This window comes from Gekko japonicus, unplaced genomic scaffold (assembly GCF_001447785.1).
Source record: "Gekko japonicus isolate JY-2015 unplaced genomic scaffold, Gekko_japonicus_V1.1 scaffold651, whole genome shotgun sequence".
NCBI lineage: Eukaryota > Metazoa > Chordata > Lepidosauria > Squamata > Gekkonidae > Gekko > Gekko japonicus.
This window is the reverse complement of record NW_015161970.1, coordinates 219,833-234,607: the sequence shown is the minus strand read 5'-3', so window position 1 is coordinate 234,607 and position 14,775 is coordinate 219,833. Positions and strand designations below refer to the sequence as shown.

Genomic DNA, 14,775 nt, shown 5'->3' with positions numbered 1-14,775 from the left:
TGCATGTGTGTGTGTGTGAGAGAGAGACAGACAGACTGGACTGTCACCCAGCAGGCTTCCATGGTGGAGTGTTGATTCAAGCCTAGGTCTCCCAAATTCTAGTCTTAACGTTCTAACTACTATACCACACTGGTTCTCCAGTGAATTCTTGTGGAATACTACTCTACATGACAAATGGACCATAGGTTAAGCATGTTTTAAAGAGGACTTGGACAAAACATTACAGTACAAACTAAAGTTGTGATTTGTTTACCCTACTACTGAGCTGTGGGTTTTTGTGTGTGTTTTTTTTAGATTGCATGGGCTTTAAATAAAGGGGTGAAAACAGAATACAAACAATTCTGGGATGTAGATCTTGGAGTTTCATACATACCTTGGGAAAAGGTTAAATTGGATGATTTAGATGGCTTTGCAGAAGGAGGCATGATTGACCAGGAGACAGTAAATAATGGTAAGAACATTTTGAATACATTTTGCAGCTAAATTTCAATTTCTCCAATATTTACTTATATAATTATAAGTCCTTCTCAGATAAAAACGTGTCCATCAGGGTAAAAAGGCAGTGTTCTGCTTCCAGACAGTTACAAAGTAGGCTTAAGCATTGCTTTTCTGGTTAATAAGGATCTTCGACGTGGTCTCTGTGCTTCACACCCATGGGATCTAGTGCGCACGCACTGGATTGATCGGATTTTCATGGCCAGTCCCTCGGGCATGCGCAGGAACCCCACCATGTATGCCCAGAGGGGTGGGCGCGGATATCCCGCCAGTTCCTTTCTTACCGCCGCGTTGTAAGGACCTCTTTCTTCGTCAGTCTGATCGGTTCGTTGTTCGCCTTTGCCTCACAGCTCTTAGAAATTATTTCCATACTTTATTTTTCTGTTTTAGTGGTTTGTTCGTCAAAAAACTAAAAAAAACCCCACAACACTTTATTTTCTTCTGAGGGGAATTTACCTCAGGGCTTCGGGCTACCCCTCCCCCTCAACCGTTCCCTCCACTGTTTCCCTACGCCTATGCAACCTTGCAGTCCAGTTGTGGGACTTATGCATCGCCAACAACATATTCCTCGTGGCCAATCACATTCCAGGACACATGAACGTGCAGGCAGACCATCTAAATCGAGCGAGACTCAGCCTTCACGAGTGGGGGATGAACCCAACATACCTCCTCCCACTCTTCCACAAGTGGGGAGTTCCCCAAGTCGATGTCTTTGCAAGCAGAAACAACAAAAAGTGTCTTCTGTTCTGCAGTCGGGGAGGCAAGGACCCACAATCTCTGGGAGACGGTCTCCTTTACCCTTGGTCCTCGGGGCTTCTCTACCTGTTCCCCCCCTTACCTCTGCTTCTGAGAGTAGTCCGCAAAATTCTCAAAGACAACGCGGACTGTATCTTAATAACCCCATGGTGGCCGAGACAACCTTGGTTTTCAGCGGTCCTCGAGTTCTCGCAGGGGATATACCATCACTTCCCCCTCCCCCGGCTCAGGACCTCCTCCTTCTCTCAGACTCCCCCGTCCTACATCACGACATACCACAGTTGAAACTGACGGCATGGCAGATAACATCACCGGCTTCTCCTCCCGTGTAGTGAATGTCCTTTTGAATTCCAGGAAGCCTACTATGCGCAAGTCCTACGATTATAAATGGAGAAGATTCTGTTCTTCCCTAGGTGATGACGCCCCTCGAGCCACCTCAGTGGATCTCGAAAGAGTTTTCCAATTCCTCCTCTCCTTAGCTGACTCGGGACTTTCCCGTTCGTCGTTAAGAGTTTATTTGGCTGCTCTCTCAGCCTACCATGTTCCAGTTGACGGATGCACTTTGTTTTCTCATCCGATTTCCAAATGGTTTTTAAAAGGTTTGTTACACCTCTACCCTCCTGTCAAAACTCCAGTCTCCCCCTGGGACCTTCCTCTAGTTCTACGCCAGCTCACGAGGAAGCCCTTCGAGCGGCTTACAACATGCGACCTCAAACTCCTCGCATGGAAAACAGCCTTTTTAATTGCCATTACCTCGGCTAGGCAAGTGGGAGAAATATTGGCTTTCCGGCACGATACGCCTTTCCTGTCCTTTCTCCCAGACGGAGTCTGCCTCGTTCCGGACATCTCTTTCCTCCCGAAGGTGGTGTCAGAGTTCCACCTGCAGCGGAGGTCTTCCTCCCTGACTTCTTCCCAAACCCAACATCAGCGGAAGACAGATTATTACACACCTTGGACGTGAAGCGGGCTCTCCTACCTCAATAGAACGCACCCAACTAGACGAGACTCACAACTATTCGTCTCGTATGCTCCGGCACAGCTGGGTACGCACATCACGGCCCAGCACCTGTCAAAGTGGATTGTAGGTCTAATCCATCTATGTTACCTACTCGCCAAACAGCCATTGCCTGGCCATATCAGGGCTTATTCTACCAGGGCTGTTGCAACTTCCACTGCCTTCCTCCAGGGAGTACCATTGCTGGACATTTGCAAAGCCTCTACCTGGGCCATGCCTAACACCTTCATCAGGCACTACGCCCTAGACGTCCGTACGAACACCAATACCAACATGGGACGTCACATTCTGTCTTTGGTTACACAGTAAAAGACCTGCCAGCACCCTCCTCCAGGTAGGCTACTGCTCGCTAATCTCCCATGGGTGTGAAGCACAGAGACCACGTCGAAGATAAGCAGGTTGCTTACCAGTAACTGGTGATCTTCGAGTGGTCATCTGTTGATTCACACCACCCGCCCTCCTTCCCTGCTGCTGTCAGCTTCTACATTTTTTGAATTGGGGTTGATTTGCGGCGGTTTGTAGGAACTGGTGGGATGTCCGCTCCCACCCCCCTGGGCATGCATGGTGGGGTTCCTGCGCATGCCCGAGGGACTGGGTGCGAAAATCCGTTAAAAGAGCTTGCTACAGCACCGATCAATCCAGCGCGTGCGCACTAGATCCCATGAGTGTGAATGCATAGCAACCTGCTTTTCTTAGATAATATTTATTGTCCACCAGATTTGTCTGATTAAACCTTGTTACCTAGAAGCATGGATATCATTTTGCACCAGACTCCTATTTTGGCCAGATACATTTTCTGAAGCTATTTTAGGCCCAACAGAGGTACAGTCTATATTCAGACATCATGATAAACTGGTTTATTTAAACAGTAGTTTATGCATCTTATTATGTCATCCTGTACAGAATTACTCCTGTCTAAGCTAGTTGAAATCAATAGGGCTAGAATGGAATAACTTGCTAGGATTGCATTTATTAGTATGGTTAGTCTACCTGGCAAAATTAATAAATCTTGGTGTGTAAACCCATTTTCCCTCTGCTGCTTCTGCACCTCCCAGCAGCATGTACGTCTTCCTTATGCCTTATGTTCCTGGACTTTGTGGCCAGGTAAGAAGTCCAAGGAGGATTCTGAATAGGATGTGGTTTGTGCATTCTGTTTATTAGACAGTCTGCATTCAAACATCACAACTAACTGGGTTGATTGTGATCTCTGACTGCAGTATCAGAGTGGTACAGAGATTGGTTCTAAGAGCTAGTTCATGTACCTTATCAAGGCTGGATGTGCGTTTCTTTGTATTCTTAAATTATACTGAGGTGACATCTGAAAGTAGAAGGGATGTCAGATGACAATATGTTACCAGTGTGGCTAGTTTTACAGTAGATTCAAAGAGCTATACAAGGTCAGTACATTACAGAATTCCCCTTTATTGGATAGGTATTTTTTTTCCCCAGTATGTAATTACAAAACTTTCGGTTTCCAGAACAGTAGTTTGAATAGTCCTATATATTAACCTTTATTGTCTTGTTGTACTGTTTCTTCAGAATGGGAAACAGCAAGAAGCACAGAGACTGTAAAAGAGCCTGTGCCAGCCACCCAGAGTACCACACCTGAAACAACCACAGTTGTCACAACACAAACAGAAACGTACACACAGTCCGTTGCTATGTTACAGGTTAGTACTGCCTTTGTTTGTTCCCCTGCTCTTCTTGTGTACTCTGGAAAGAAGCCAGAAATGGAAGGGGTTAGTTTCTGAGCTCCTGTGTCTGAAGTCAGGCTCAGAATTTTCTGATACTAGGATGGGTCAAGTGGTCCCACCTGGCAGATTGTTCTTACTACTGGCATAAAAGTAGGGTTTTTTCAGCCTTCTCTGCTGCGCCACTGCTGAGACTAGTTCTAGCAAGGCTTCTGACCATTGTCATCTATGGGAGGAGCAGAAAGCGTATTCTTTCATCAGGATGTGTTTAGTTTAGAATAACCACTTAGTAAGGGACATAAAACAAGCTGTCCCAGAAGGGGCTTGAAAATTAACAATAAGAAAATGGCTAATAGGTCTACACAGTAGGAAGGTTTCATCCACAATGGTCTGTCAAGCAAGCCAGGCTGACTAGCCCACAAATGAAGCAGTGTTGCCAACTGACCTGGAGAACATTGCCCTGTCCCTTTAACAGAGATTCAATGTGTGTAAGTGCGCAGCTGAAGCTTTTCATGGCATGGAGGAGAATAACATCACCTGATAAATAACATCTTAGTAAAGGGAAAGTACATTTTTTTTTCTCCAGGCAGTTGTCAGCCCTAAAACAAAGAGGGCTTCCAGCTGCAAATGTTTGCTGCACTGGCCACCCTGACAGTTAGGCTCTAACAGGGATGATTGATTTGGTTGGTCTAGCAAAGGAGCAGAAAGTCACATTCCCACAAAGGTGTGGGAATTAGTTTCATTGTTGACACCCACAGTCTCCATCACATTCCCAGGATGTGAGATGCTGAATAAAAGCATCCCAGTAGCGGTTTTTAAAAAGTGTTCTTATTGCACTAGCTTGAGTTTCCACGAAGAGCATTAAGAGCTTTTGAATTAGATGCAGCAGAGACTATATGCCCCTTGAAGGAGATATGAGTACCGGGAAAATACCTGGCGGGCATAGCAACTCAAATACCAATAGGCGATATTCCGCTAGGGAAAGCATGGCACCTCCACAAACTGTAAAGATTCCCATGCTTGCCAGAAGTCTCTTCCCTAGTAGGTCAGTTTTTCTTTCTTTCGTGGAAGTGTTTCTTTATCTGGTAGCACAGAGATTGAAACCAGAACACGCCATGAATGATTCTCAACAAAGCCACAGCGGGGGGGAGGGGCATCTAATGTAAGATTCTTGTTTTCTTTAATATCGGGAAGGTTAAACTTAAGGGTTGAGTGGTTGTTGTTAACAGATTTTCACCCCTCCCATTGCAGACCACCCAGTTCACCTTCCATGCTATTACTTAGAGTCTTCTGTCCCACAGAAGTGGTATTTTGGGAGCCCTTTGAGCTGCAGTGTGAGTGCAAAAAAATCCCATTCTGTAATGGAAATTACCACTAGACCAGCCCTATGTTTAGAAGTGGGTTCCATAACGAACCCAATCCTGAGTATGCTTATTAAGAAATTCCACTATATTAAATGGCACATACTCTCAAGCAGTTTTGCCTGGGACTGCAGTCTTATTTATAACATCTCCTATCTAGGCAATTTATTCTGAATTATGTAAATATAGAATGTATTTTTCCTTCTTTTCACTGAAATAGATTCCTGTGGCTACAGCTGTGCCAGCAGTTAGTTTAGTCCCGCCAGCATTTTCGGTTACGATGCCTGTACCTCCTCCTGGTTATAGTGCAATTCCTCCTCCTCCCTTCTTGAGAGCAAGCTTCAATCCTTCACAGCCGCCTCCTGGTAAGCTACCATTTTAATTAATAAAGCACGTTGATAAAGTTAAAATATGATCAAATGCAAGTAAAAGATGCACGGTTTCAGGCCTCTCATTGAATTTTTTTCAAATTTCTTAAAAGTTGGTTAAGAAGCTTTGGCCTAAGCTTAATACAGCAGTTTTCTGTAGAGTTACACCAGAGTCCATTGATTTCAGTGAATTTGGACTGGAGGAACTCTGCACAGCATTGCAGTATAAGATGATTAAGCTCTTGAGAAAATGTTATCAAGACATAAATTTAAAAAACACACACAAGCAGTGTTCCAAAAAAATAGAGCACACTTAGCTGTGACTACCAGTGAATGTTTGGAAATATATTTTGCGAAAAACTTACAAGTATACCTTATGTTGTATTCTAAGGGAAAGTTGTTATAAAATGCCAGCCCGATGGCATCCAGCTCCTTATATTTTATTCAAAACATGTGACAGTAATGATAGTAGTTGCTGAAAATGTGATCATACCAGGGTGGATTGCCTGTGTTGTTGGTGATTATGCCTGAAAACTGAATTATATTGGGCTTGGATTCTTATATATAAATATTATACTTATATAATTGTCCTTGGATCCAAAGTATTATTAATTTATTTAAACAGTCAGTTGCCAGGAAACAAAGAATTTTATTTCATATTTATTGTTGCAGCAAGACTAATTTAATTGGCATCTTAAGTAGAACTACCACTTAGATTTGATCTATAAAAGGCTGACAAAAATAATAATTTTAGGGAAGGATGTAGATGGTTTATAGAACACTGGAGTACTAAAGTTTTTAATGTGGGAAACTACTCCTTTTTCCTCTTATGATTTTTATGTCTTGATACTGATGTACTTAGGCCTTGGTGAAATTTTACTTTTTATGCTCCCTTTGTTTGATGTTGTGATTATAATTGATTTTATATTTGTATGTTTTGAAGTTCCAGATTTATCTAATTGCTCTTAATGTATGTTGTACAAGTGCTTTGTTGTTAATCCATTAAAACTATAAAAATAATTTAAAAGCAAATACACAGAGATGTCTTGATACACGTTGAATTTTCAAATTTCTTTTGCTATTTTTGTCTACTTGTAGTTATTAATCTGTGTTCTTCTAGGGTATATGCCACCTCCTGTTCCACCTCCTGTTCCACCTCCAGTTGTTCCGCCAGTAGTCCCAACATGTAAGTTTTGTTTGTTATCGTTCTTTACATTTTCAGTAAAGCGGTGCTAGACCAATGGTACAGAAAAATGGGATGGTAGAATTAGTACTATGAATTAACTTGTATTGGATTTCTGTTTTGTTTTTGTTTTTAATTTTTAAAAAATCTGAGCTTCCTTTCTGTCAAAATACTGTATTCAAGTTGGTTTATAATAGTTCAAGGGGGGAAAAACCCACCAACATATACAAAAACGCTGTTAGGATCAATTTCAAAAAAGAAAGCTCAGATAATCAGCGAAAACCAATTTAAAATAGCAGCACCATTGCCCAGCAAAGAGAAGAATTTAAAGCAACTGCAATAGGTCAAAAGCAACAACTGAAGAAGGGTAGCAATGGAACAGCTAACCAGGTCACACTTAAAAAATGTTTCTTTGTTTTTATAAAAGTTTTCAGTAAACACAGTGGACTTTGCCTGGTAACTCAAGAATTGAAAAGACAGTGCCAACTGAATATCTACCAGGAAAGAGTTCCATAAGCATGGTGCAGTCACAGAAAAACCCTATGTGTGGTAGCTTCCCTAGCAAATCTGTACTTGCTGAAACTCAGGCATTACAAGTTTCTTCATGGATACCGCTTAATTTGTTGATCGTCACAACTTACTGGAATGTGTATTTATGTTGCTGAGTGTACAGAGAATATATAAGTGTTGTGACAATTCAAGTTGTGACCACTCTCAGCATTTATATAATAAAATATAAGTTTTTACCATCATTCACGATGGTCTATTTACACTTTTCAAGAAAACCTGTAAGCTATGAAGTGGGAAAACGAGCATGTTCAGATCACTGGGAGCTTTTTCCCAATCAGCTTCAGTTAAATGGGGTTTTAATATACAGTTTGGGGAAAGCTCCTGATTTGAAAAAATGTCTGTGTGGGTGTGTTTGGATTATGCACTATTTTTGTAGTGTGTGTATATTATGTGTCAAAGTCATTTTCGACTTATGTCGCCATGAATTAATTACTTCCAAAATGTCCTATCATTAACAGCCTTGCTTAGGTCTTACAACTGAAGGCCATGGCTTCCTTTAGTGTTTTCCTGTTTTCCTGCTGTCTTTTAACTTTTTCTTAGCATTATTGTCTTTTCCAGTGAAGTCTTCTCACAATGTGTCCAAAGTCTGATAAGCCTTCATTTAGCCATTTTAGTTTCTAAGGAGAATTCAGGCTTGATTTGATCTAGAACCCACTTATTTGTCTTTTTGGCGGTCCACAGTATCCATAAAACTTACCTCTAATACCACATTTCAAACACATCAATTTTCTTCCTGTAAGCTGTCTTCACTGTCCAACTTTTGCATTCATACATAGTAATGGGGAATGTCATAGTATGAATTATCTTGACCTTGGTCTACAGCGGGTTTTCCTTATGCTCTTCTAGTTCCTTCATGGCTGCCCTTCCAAATCTCAATCTCCTTCTGGTTGCAGTCTGCCTTTTGGTTTATGACCTGAGCCAAGAAATAGAAAATCTTTACAATTTCAGTTTCTTCACTGACAACCTTAAAACTGTGCAGTCATTACTTTAGTCTTAATGTTCAGCTGTAATCCTGCTTTGGCATTTTCTCCTTTCACATCTTCACTTTTTTATGCCAGTTTTTAGTATAGAATACTAAATAGAATGGAATAGAATACTAAATAGAATATATTCTAGTTCAGGAAAAGCTTGCCAGCCATGTGATAGCAAGAACTACAATAGGTTATTATGAAAATGAAGTTTCTTTGACAATAAAAGAGAATTCTTCACGCATATCCTTATGGATGTGTATTTGATAAATGTCATCATTTGCTTTTCATTTACCGCAACATTAAATTTTGCAGTACAGACTGAGAAATTCTTAATGAACATTGTGTTTTTTCCCTCAGCTCTTGTACAGCCTTCACCGATTGCTCAAGAGTCAATGAAAGAAGTTCCTTTTAGCAGTCTCGTTCTACCAGTTGGTACTATTTCTAGCAGTCTTACCACCTCAACATTATCTGCTGGAAGTGTTTTTACTCCTGTTTCAAGTAACAAGTCAGAATTGGATGAAAAGGGTTCACACCTTGCAGAACTTCAGATTTCATCCAGTGAAAACAGAGCCGGTAAGCAGCACTTCAATAAAATGGTACCAAGCAGTGATGTTATGCCAGTCCTGCATTGTTATTTTGAAAAGGTAGTTATTGCAATGAAATGTCACAATTGGCAGCCACACATATTGTAAATGTTGCTTGAGTGTACTACTTCAGAGTGCATATGGGAATTCAAGTATTTGAATGCCTTCTCATTTTTAAAAAGCTTCCAGAACACTGTGAATGCTATGAATTTTTGCAGTGAACCTTTTGGAGATTGAACATACCCTCATGATCAGACAATGAGATGATCAAGGACATGTTCAGCATGTACAGAGCCACTGAAAGAACTGCTAAACAAGTTTGTAACAAGGAATCAGCTGAGGATTGAGTTTTCATCTCCCAGTGCTTCCTTTTATCCTACCTTTCTTGTGTTCGAACACAGAAATCATTCAGGGGGAATTAGACACTGACTCATAGCTTGGGCTGTGGAGAACAGGAGCAGTCTCCTCCTTTTCTCTACAAACCAGCTGACTGCTTGGGGTGGCAAGAAAGGAAATCAGCTAGGCTTCTGATTAACACCCCCCCCCCCAAAAAAAAATTTTTGCTGCATTCCAGCAAGTCTGGGATGGAGCACATTTTCCAGGATAGGGGATCAGAAGAGTGGGGGCTTCCACCTGATCCCTACAATCACCTGGGTGTTGGTTACTGATCCCTTGCACCCCCTATTTTTCTTGGTACAAAGCAAAAATTCCCTGTCAGGAGATCAGAAGCTGACTCCCAGCTGATCTTTCATCTGCTGGGAGTCAGCATCTGATGGATATAAATAGCCTGTTCCAGAGAATAGACATGAACAGATTGCAAACAGCCAAGCAACCTGCTGATTAATCAGTTGCCTGATTGTAGCCAGTGAACAGGGTGTTAGTTCAACTGGCCCAGTGTTCAGATCTGTTTACAGAACACAGCTGATCCATCTCCTTGACAGTTCGGGTTTTGACTATGCAGGGAAGCCTTCTTGTTTACACGACATACCGTTTAAGCATTCCAGGTCCAGCAACAGACACATCATGTAGGGCTACTATTATATTTTTTTAATCTCTGAGATCAAGAAGTATTTCGCTTTTTTTTTTTTTTTGCAAGAGGAATAGGGGGTCTTGGTGGTAGTTTGGCATGTCTGCAACTCCTAGCTATCTTGTATAGAACATAGTTCCTCCTATTTCTTCCAATTTGGATTGTTCTTCATATATAATTCACTTTTTATTATAGTATCACAAGCCTTTTGTAGTCCAAATTTTTGGGGAGGCGGGAAATTGTCCTTCAGATTTTGATTTATGATTTGATTCTGTTTCTCTTCTTACCTAAAATATCTAGCAATTAAGTTATAAGTAGTTCAAAACCATGCCCATTTCATAACCTAATCTCAAGTTTTATATGCTTTGTCTGTTTATGAGAAACCAAACTTGACTTGTTGATCAGAGTGGAAGGTTTTTGGCTCTGATCAATAACCTAGTTTCCCTGGTTTCCATTGAATTATAACTATTAGTACATAGGAAAAACCCACAGAAGGATTTATTTGAATGTGCTAGATGGCTAGTCTCACATGATACTATTCCAGTGACTGCTGATTCTTGTGTAACCTGCAGTTCAAGTATGGTTATCTGTTCATTTAGCACTATAAATAACCATTAATAAAACCCTAGCTGTTTAAATATTAGGTACAGTTCTCCTGCTAATGTAAATTTTTGTATTTGCATTTCAGCTCTAGATGATGTTTCAAGCAGTTCTGGACTTATTGGGGGACTACAACCACCCAGTGTCTCAACCAGTTCTGGGCTTGTTCTTGGAGTGCAGCCATCCAGTGTCTCTAATAGCGCAGGGCTCGTGCAGCCTAGTGTCTCAAGTAGCTCGGGACTTTTGACAAGAATTCAGCCATCTAGTGCTTCAAGCAGCTCCGGGCTTCTTACGGGTATTCAGCCACCCAGTGTCTCAAGCAGCTCCGGGCTTCTTACAGGACTCCAGCCCATGAATGTCTCAAGCAGCTCTAGCCTTCTTATGGGACTCCAGCCACCCATAGTGTCAAGTAGCTCTGGACATTTGACAGGAGTCCAGCCACCCATAGTGTCAAGTAGTTCTGGGCTTTTGACAGCACTCCAGCCACCTATTGTGTCAAGTAACACTGGGATTCTGGGATTGCCACCACCAATGGTCTCAAGTAGTTCTGGACTACTAGGTGTACCACCACCAAATATGTCAAGTGGTTCTGGACTTCTAGGGCTACAGCCACCCACTGGGATTCAAAGCTTACCCCATTTAGGTATTGCAAGTCAAAGGTTGCCTGGAATGCCTCTGGTAGATATCCGGACAGGACTAATGTCACAACCACATGGGCCAAGATTTCCACTAATGCAACCTGGAATGCCACCACAGCGTAGCATTCCTCCTCCAGCAATCCTTGACCCATCGCTTCCTCCTCCACCTAGAGCTTTCCTTCCAGGAGATCTTTTTAATCAAACAGAGAGGCCTTTTGTAACTTCTGGTAGGCAAAGCATTGATAATATGTCTAATCCAGATAAAAGGTTGCCACTTGGAGATGACAGCATTCAACAAGAAGGAGACAGAGATTATCGCTTTCCTCCTGTGGAAAACAGAGAGAACCTTAATCGTCCATCTTCAGTGGATATTAGGGATTCCATGGGACGACCACCGCTAGATCCGAGAGAGCATCTAGGAAGGCTTCCAGTAGATGGAAGAGATCATCTTGCCAGGCCACACATAGATTTAAGAGAGAACTTTGGAAGACCAGGTATGGATACTCTTGGCCGTAGGGAGCATTTTGCTTACAATTCAGATAAGCATTGGGGACAAAGAGGAGATTATGATGAAAGAGAACATCATTCTTTTCCTGCATATGGCGGTCTTAAAGGCTTCCAGGACGATCGAGAGAGGTATCGACAAACAAACTACAGATTTGAAACTCGAAGCGGCCCTACCTGGAACAGGAGCCTGGAACAGGATGCTCACAGAGACTTTGATGACCGCCGTAGACCCTGGGAAAGGCAAAGGGACAGGGATGACAGAGATTTTAATTTTGGCAGAGAAATCAATGGAAACAGATTTGGGAGAGAGAGATTACAGAATAACTGGATACCCCCTCCACACCCAAGAGCATTTGAATATTTTGAAGGGGGCAGTTCTCAACCAAAAGCTGATAGCGCACCCCAAGTTAATGGTGAAAACACAGAGACAGAGAGCCAGCCACCTGATGTGCAGGCACAGGATGAATCGGAACTTTATGAACAGCTGGCAACTTCAAGTGACATAAAAAAAGAGAAGAGTGACACAGAAGCTGAATTAGAAAGTGAACCAGTGGTAGAAAGCACAGAAACTGAGGGGACATAATCATCACTCAGTAGGTAAAAAGATACCTTTTGTAAAGTTGTCATCTCTCTCTGTAATAAATGAATGGCTGACTGGACCTTAGTAGTTCACTTTTGTCTGCCAGAATTAAGTTAATCTAATGTTCATGTTCATATTTCACTTAAATAGCTGTACAACTGACTTGTATAGAGTATTGTTCTTAATTTGAACATGGTAGGTAAACTTTTCTTTCCTTTTTTAATTTTTCTGGTAAAACACGAAGTTGCCCCACTTTTACTTCATGAGGATAAAAAAACAGCTTGTCAAACAAAGACTTCCTATGGAAGAAATGAAAGTTTTAGATAATTACTAAGTTGGCCATGGAAATTGTTATACTTGAAAACAGGTGCTGGTGTATCTTGTTCAGGTTTTTAGGCTACTGCAGAATTTTAAAGCATAGGCAGAGCTGTGATATTGTATGTTCCTGCAGTTTGGCAAAACAAAAAAAGTTGCTTAAGTAATACAGAGATGGGGTGTTGTGGAAATTTCTGCATTCTAGTCTCTGTTTCCTAATAGTAAGTGTTCGTGATTGTTTCTCATACTGCAGTGGGTTAAAAAAATTGAAAATTAACATACGTTTTAATGTTTTTTTAGATCCCAATAAAGCGTTATTTGTTTGGTAAACATTCTAGGTATTGTATTTTTTATATACAATCTATACAATTCTGGATGAACTGTGCTTTACTAATTGTTGCAAAAGGTTTATAGTACCCTTGTAAGACCAGTGCAACAATTAAATGTGCTACGAAAAGCATATGCCTTTCTACTAAAAAAAATCATGGAATCACATTAGTTTGTGTATAACATTATGTATGTAAATATTTGTGTAAAACTGTATGTAGATACCACTGTTTCTGTGTGTGATAGTGTATGTGCACACACTCACAGAATAATGTAGACAGTTAAATAAAACTGAAATGGAATTAGGTTATAAAATGAAAATTTGTCTTTCACATTCTTTAGGTAGCAAAAAATAATACAAGCTGGTGGTTCAGGTTAAATTAACGTTTGATCTGCTAAATTCATATTACTTTGGCAAATGGAGTCTGATATAGTTAGATGGGAGGTTAAAGTGTGGATATGTATTGAAGCAAATATTTGAATTGTCCTTTTTTGTAATACTTCTGGAGTTCTGGATAGAAAGTCATAGAAGTAAAATACTTTGTGTATATATGTTTGCAGTGAATACCTGAAATCAGTAGTTGTTGCCCAAACATATTGAGCCTCTTTAAAAAAAATCACAAAGATAGCAAGTCCTCTTAGTCTGAACTTCAGATTGATTATTGAGATGAAGAAGCTACCTATGTGGAAAATTAATGCTGTCCTTCTCATTTGTTTGTTATTTTGCTTAAACTAGGCTGGAAAGGCCCTGGTGCGCCTAGTTGTACCCTAAGGTTTGATGCTGGCACCTTAGGAATTCATATTCACTGAGGTCCAGTTTCTTACAATGGTCCCTTAAAGTGTAATACTGTGTGCTAGAAATGGAATGTATTTTTCAGGACCTGGACTTTGAATAGTGGACAGGTTGGCCTCATGTACTCATTTGTTCTATTCTCCTTTTAAAAGTTTCCACAAGTTCAATATATAGTGGGCATCTTCTGTTAATAACAACTGGGTGAGATAATCTGTTACTAGCAGACTGTGTCCTATGATATATAAAGTCTTTTGCATAGAAAAGAGCATCTTTTAATTGAAAGAAAGCGAGTTTGAGAACTATCATTATAAATGCTAATCTGCCAGGCTTTATAGCATTCAGGGTTTTTTGTTTTTGTAAAATGATGAAAGCTACAAGGAAAGCAGTGATTAACTGTAAATCATAGTCAATATAATATGTTATCTTTTTGTTGAACTGAAATTTAGTAATTGTTTTACTGAAAGGTGCCCCCTCCCATTTAAAATTAATAGCTGCATTTGCAAACTTGATCTGAACACTTTGTTCCTTGTACATTGTCTTTTGATATTCATTAAATAATGAGTGCCGCAGGTGGTTAGAATGTTTCTGGTTAGTTCTATTTAGAAATTTAAAGATAGTCTTCAAGAGTGCAGCATAGTGAAGTAATCTGATCAGTGCTGTTTACGCAACAGTGAATACAGCATGCATAAATCTGAGTTTTTGTGTGCTAAGGAGAAACAGTAGTTGGATTTCATTTGGAAATTGCAGAAGAACCCACTCTTTATGAGGGAGAGTGTTAGATATTGTAGTCAGCAGTGGTTTTATACGGCTTCATAACATGTTTGTGTTGGGCTGCATTCTTGCTGTAAAGTTTGGCCTGGGTGGTTAGCTGCATTATATTATTCCACAGGTCTTAAAACCTTGAAGTGCTACTGTTGTTCATGTAGCTATTGCTGATATCACTACTTTGAAAAGTGAATCTGGTAATTGTGTTTAATTTTTAAAAGCTTGTTCA

General features: G+C 40.6%; 1 protein-coding gene across 1 annotated transcript in view; it reads left to right on the top strand.

The window, feature by feature from the left end:
• Positions 1-14,775, top strand: part of SCAF8 (SR-related CTD-associated factor 8) — a 125,071-nt gene that overhangs the window by 53,335 nt on the left and 56,961 nt on the right. The window contains exons 15-20 of the mRNA XM_015429666.1: positions 295-451; positions 3,806-3,936; positions 5,539-5,683; positions 6,807-6,872; positions 8,768-8,983; positions 10,710-12,363. Coding sequence (XP_015285152.1) covers positions 295-451; positions 3,806-3,936; positions 5,539-5,683; positions 6,807-6,872; positions 8,768-8,983; positions 10,710-12,349 — 2,355 coding nt within the window. The 3' untranslated portion in view covers positions 12,350-12,363. The remainder of the gene's footprint in view (positions 1-294; positions 452-3,805; positions 3,937-5,538; positions 5,684-6,806; positions 6,873-8,767; positions 8,984-10,709; positions 12,364-14,775) is intronic.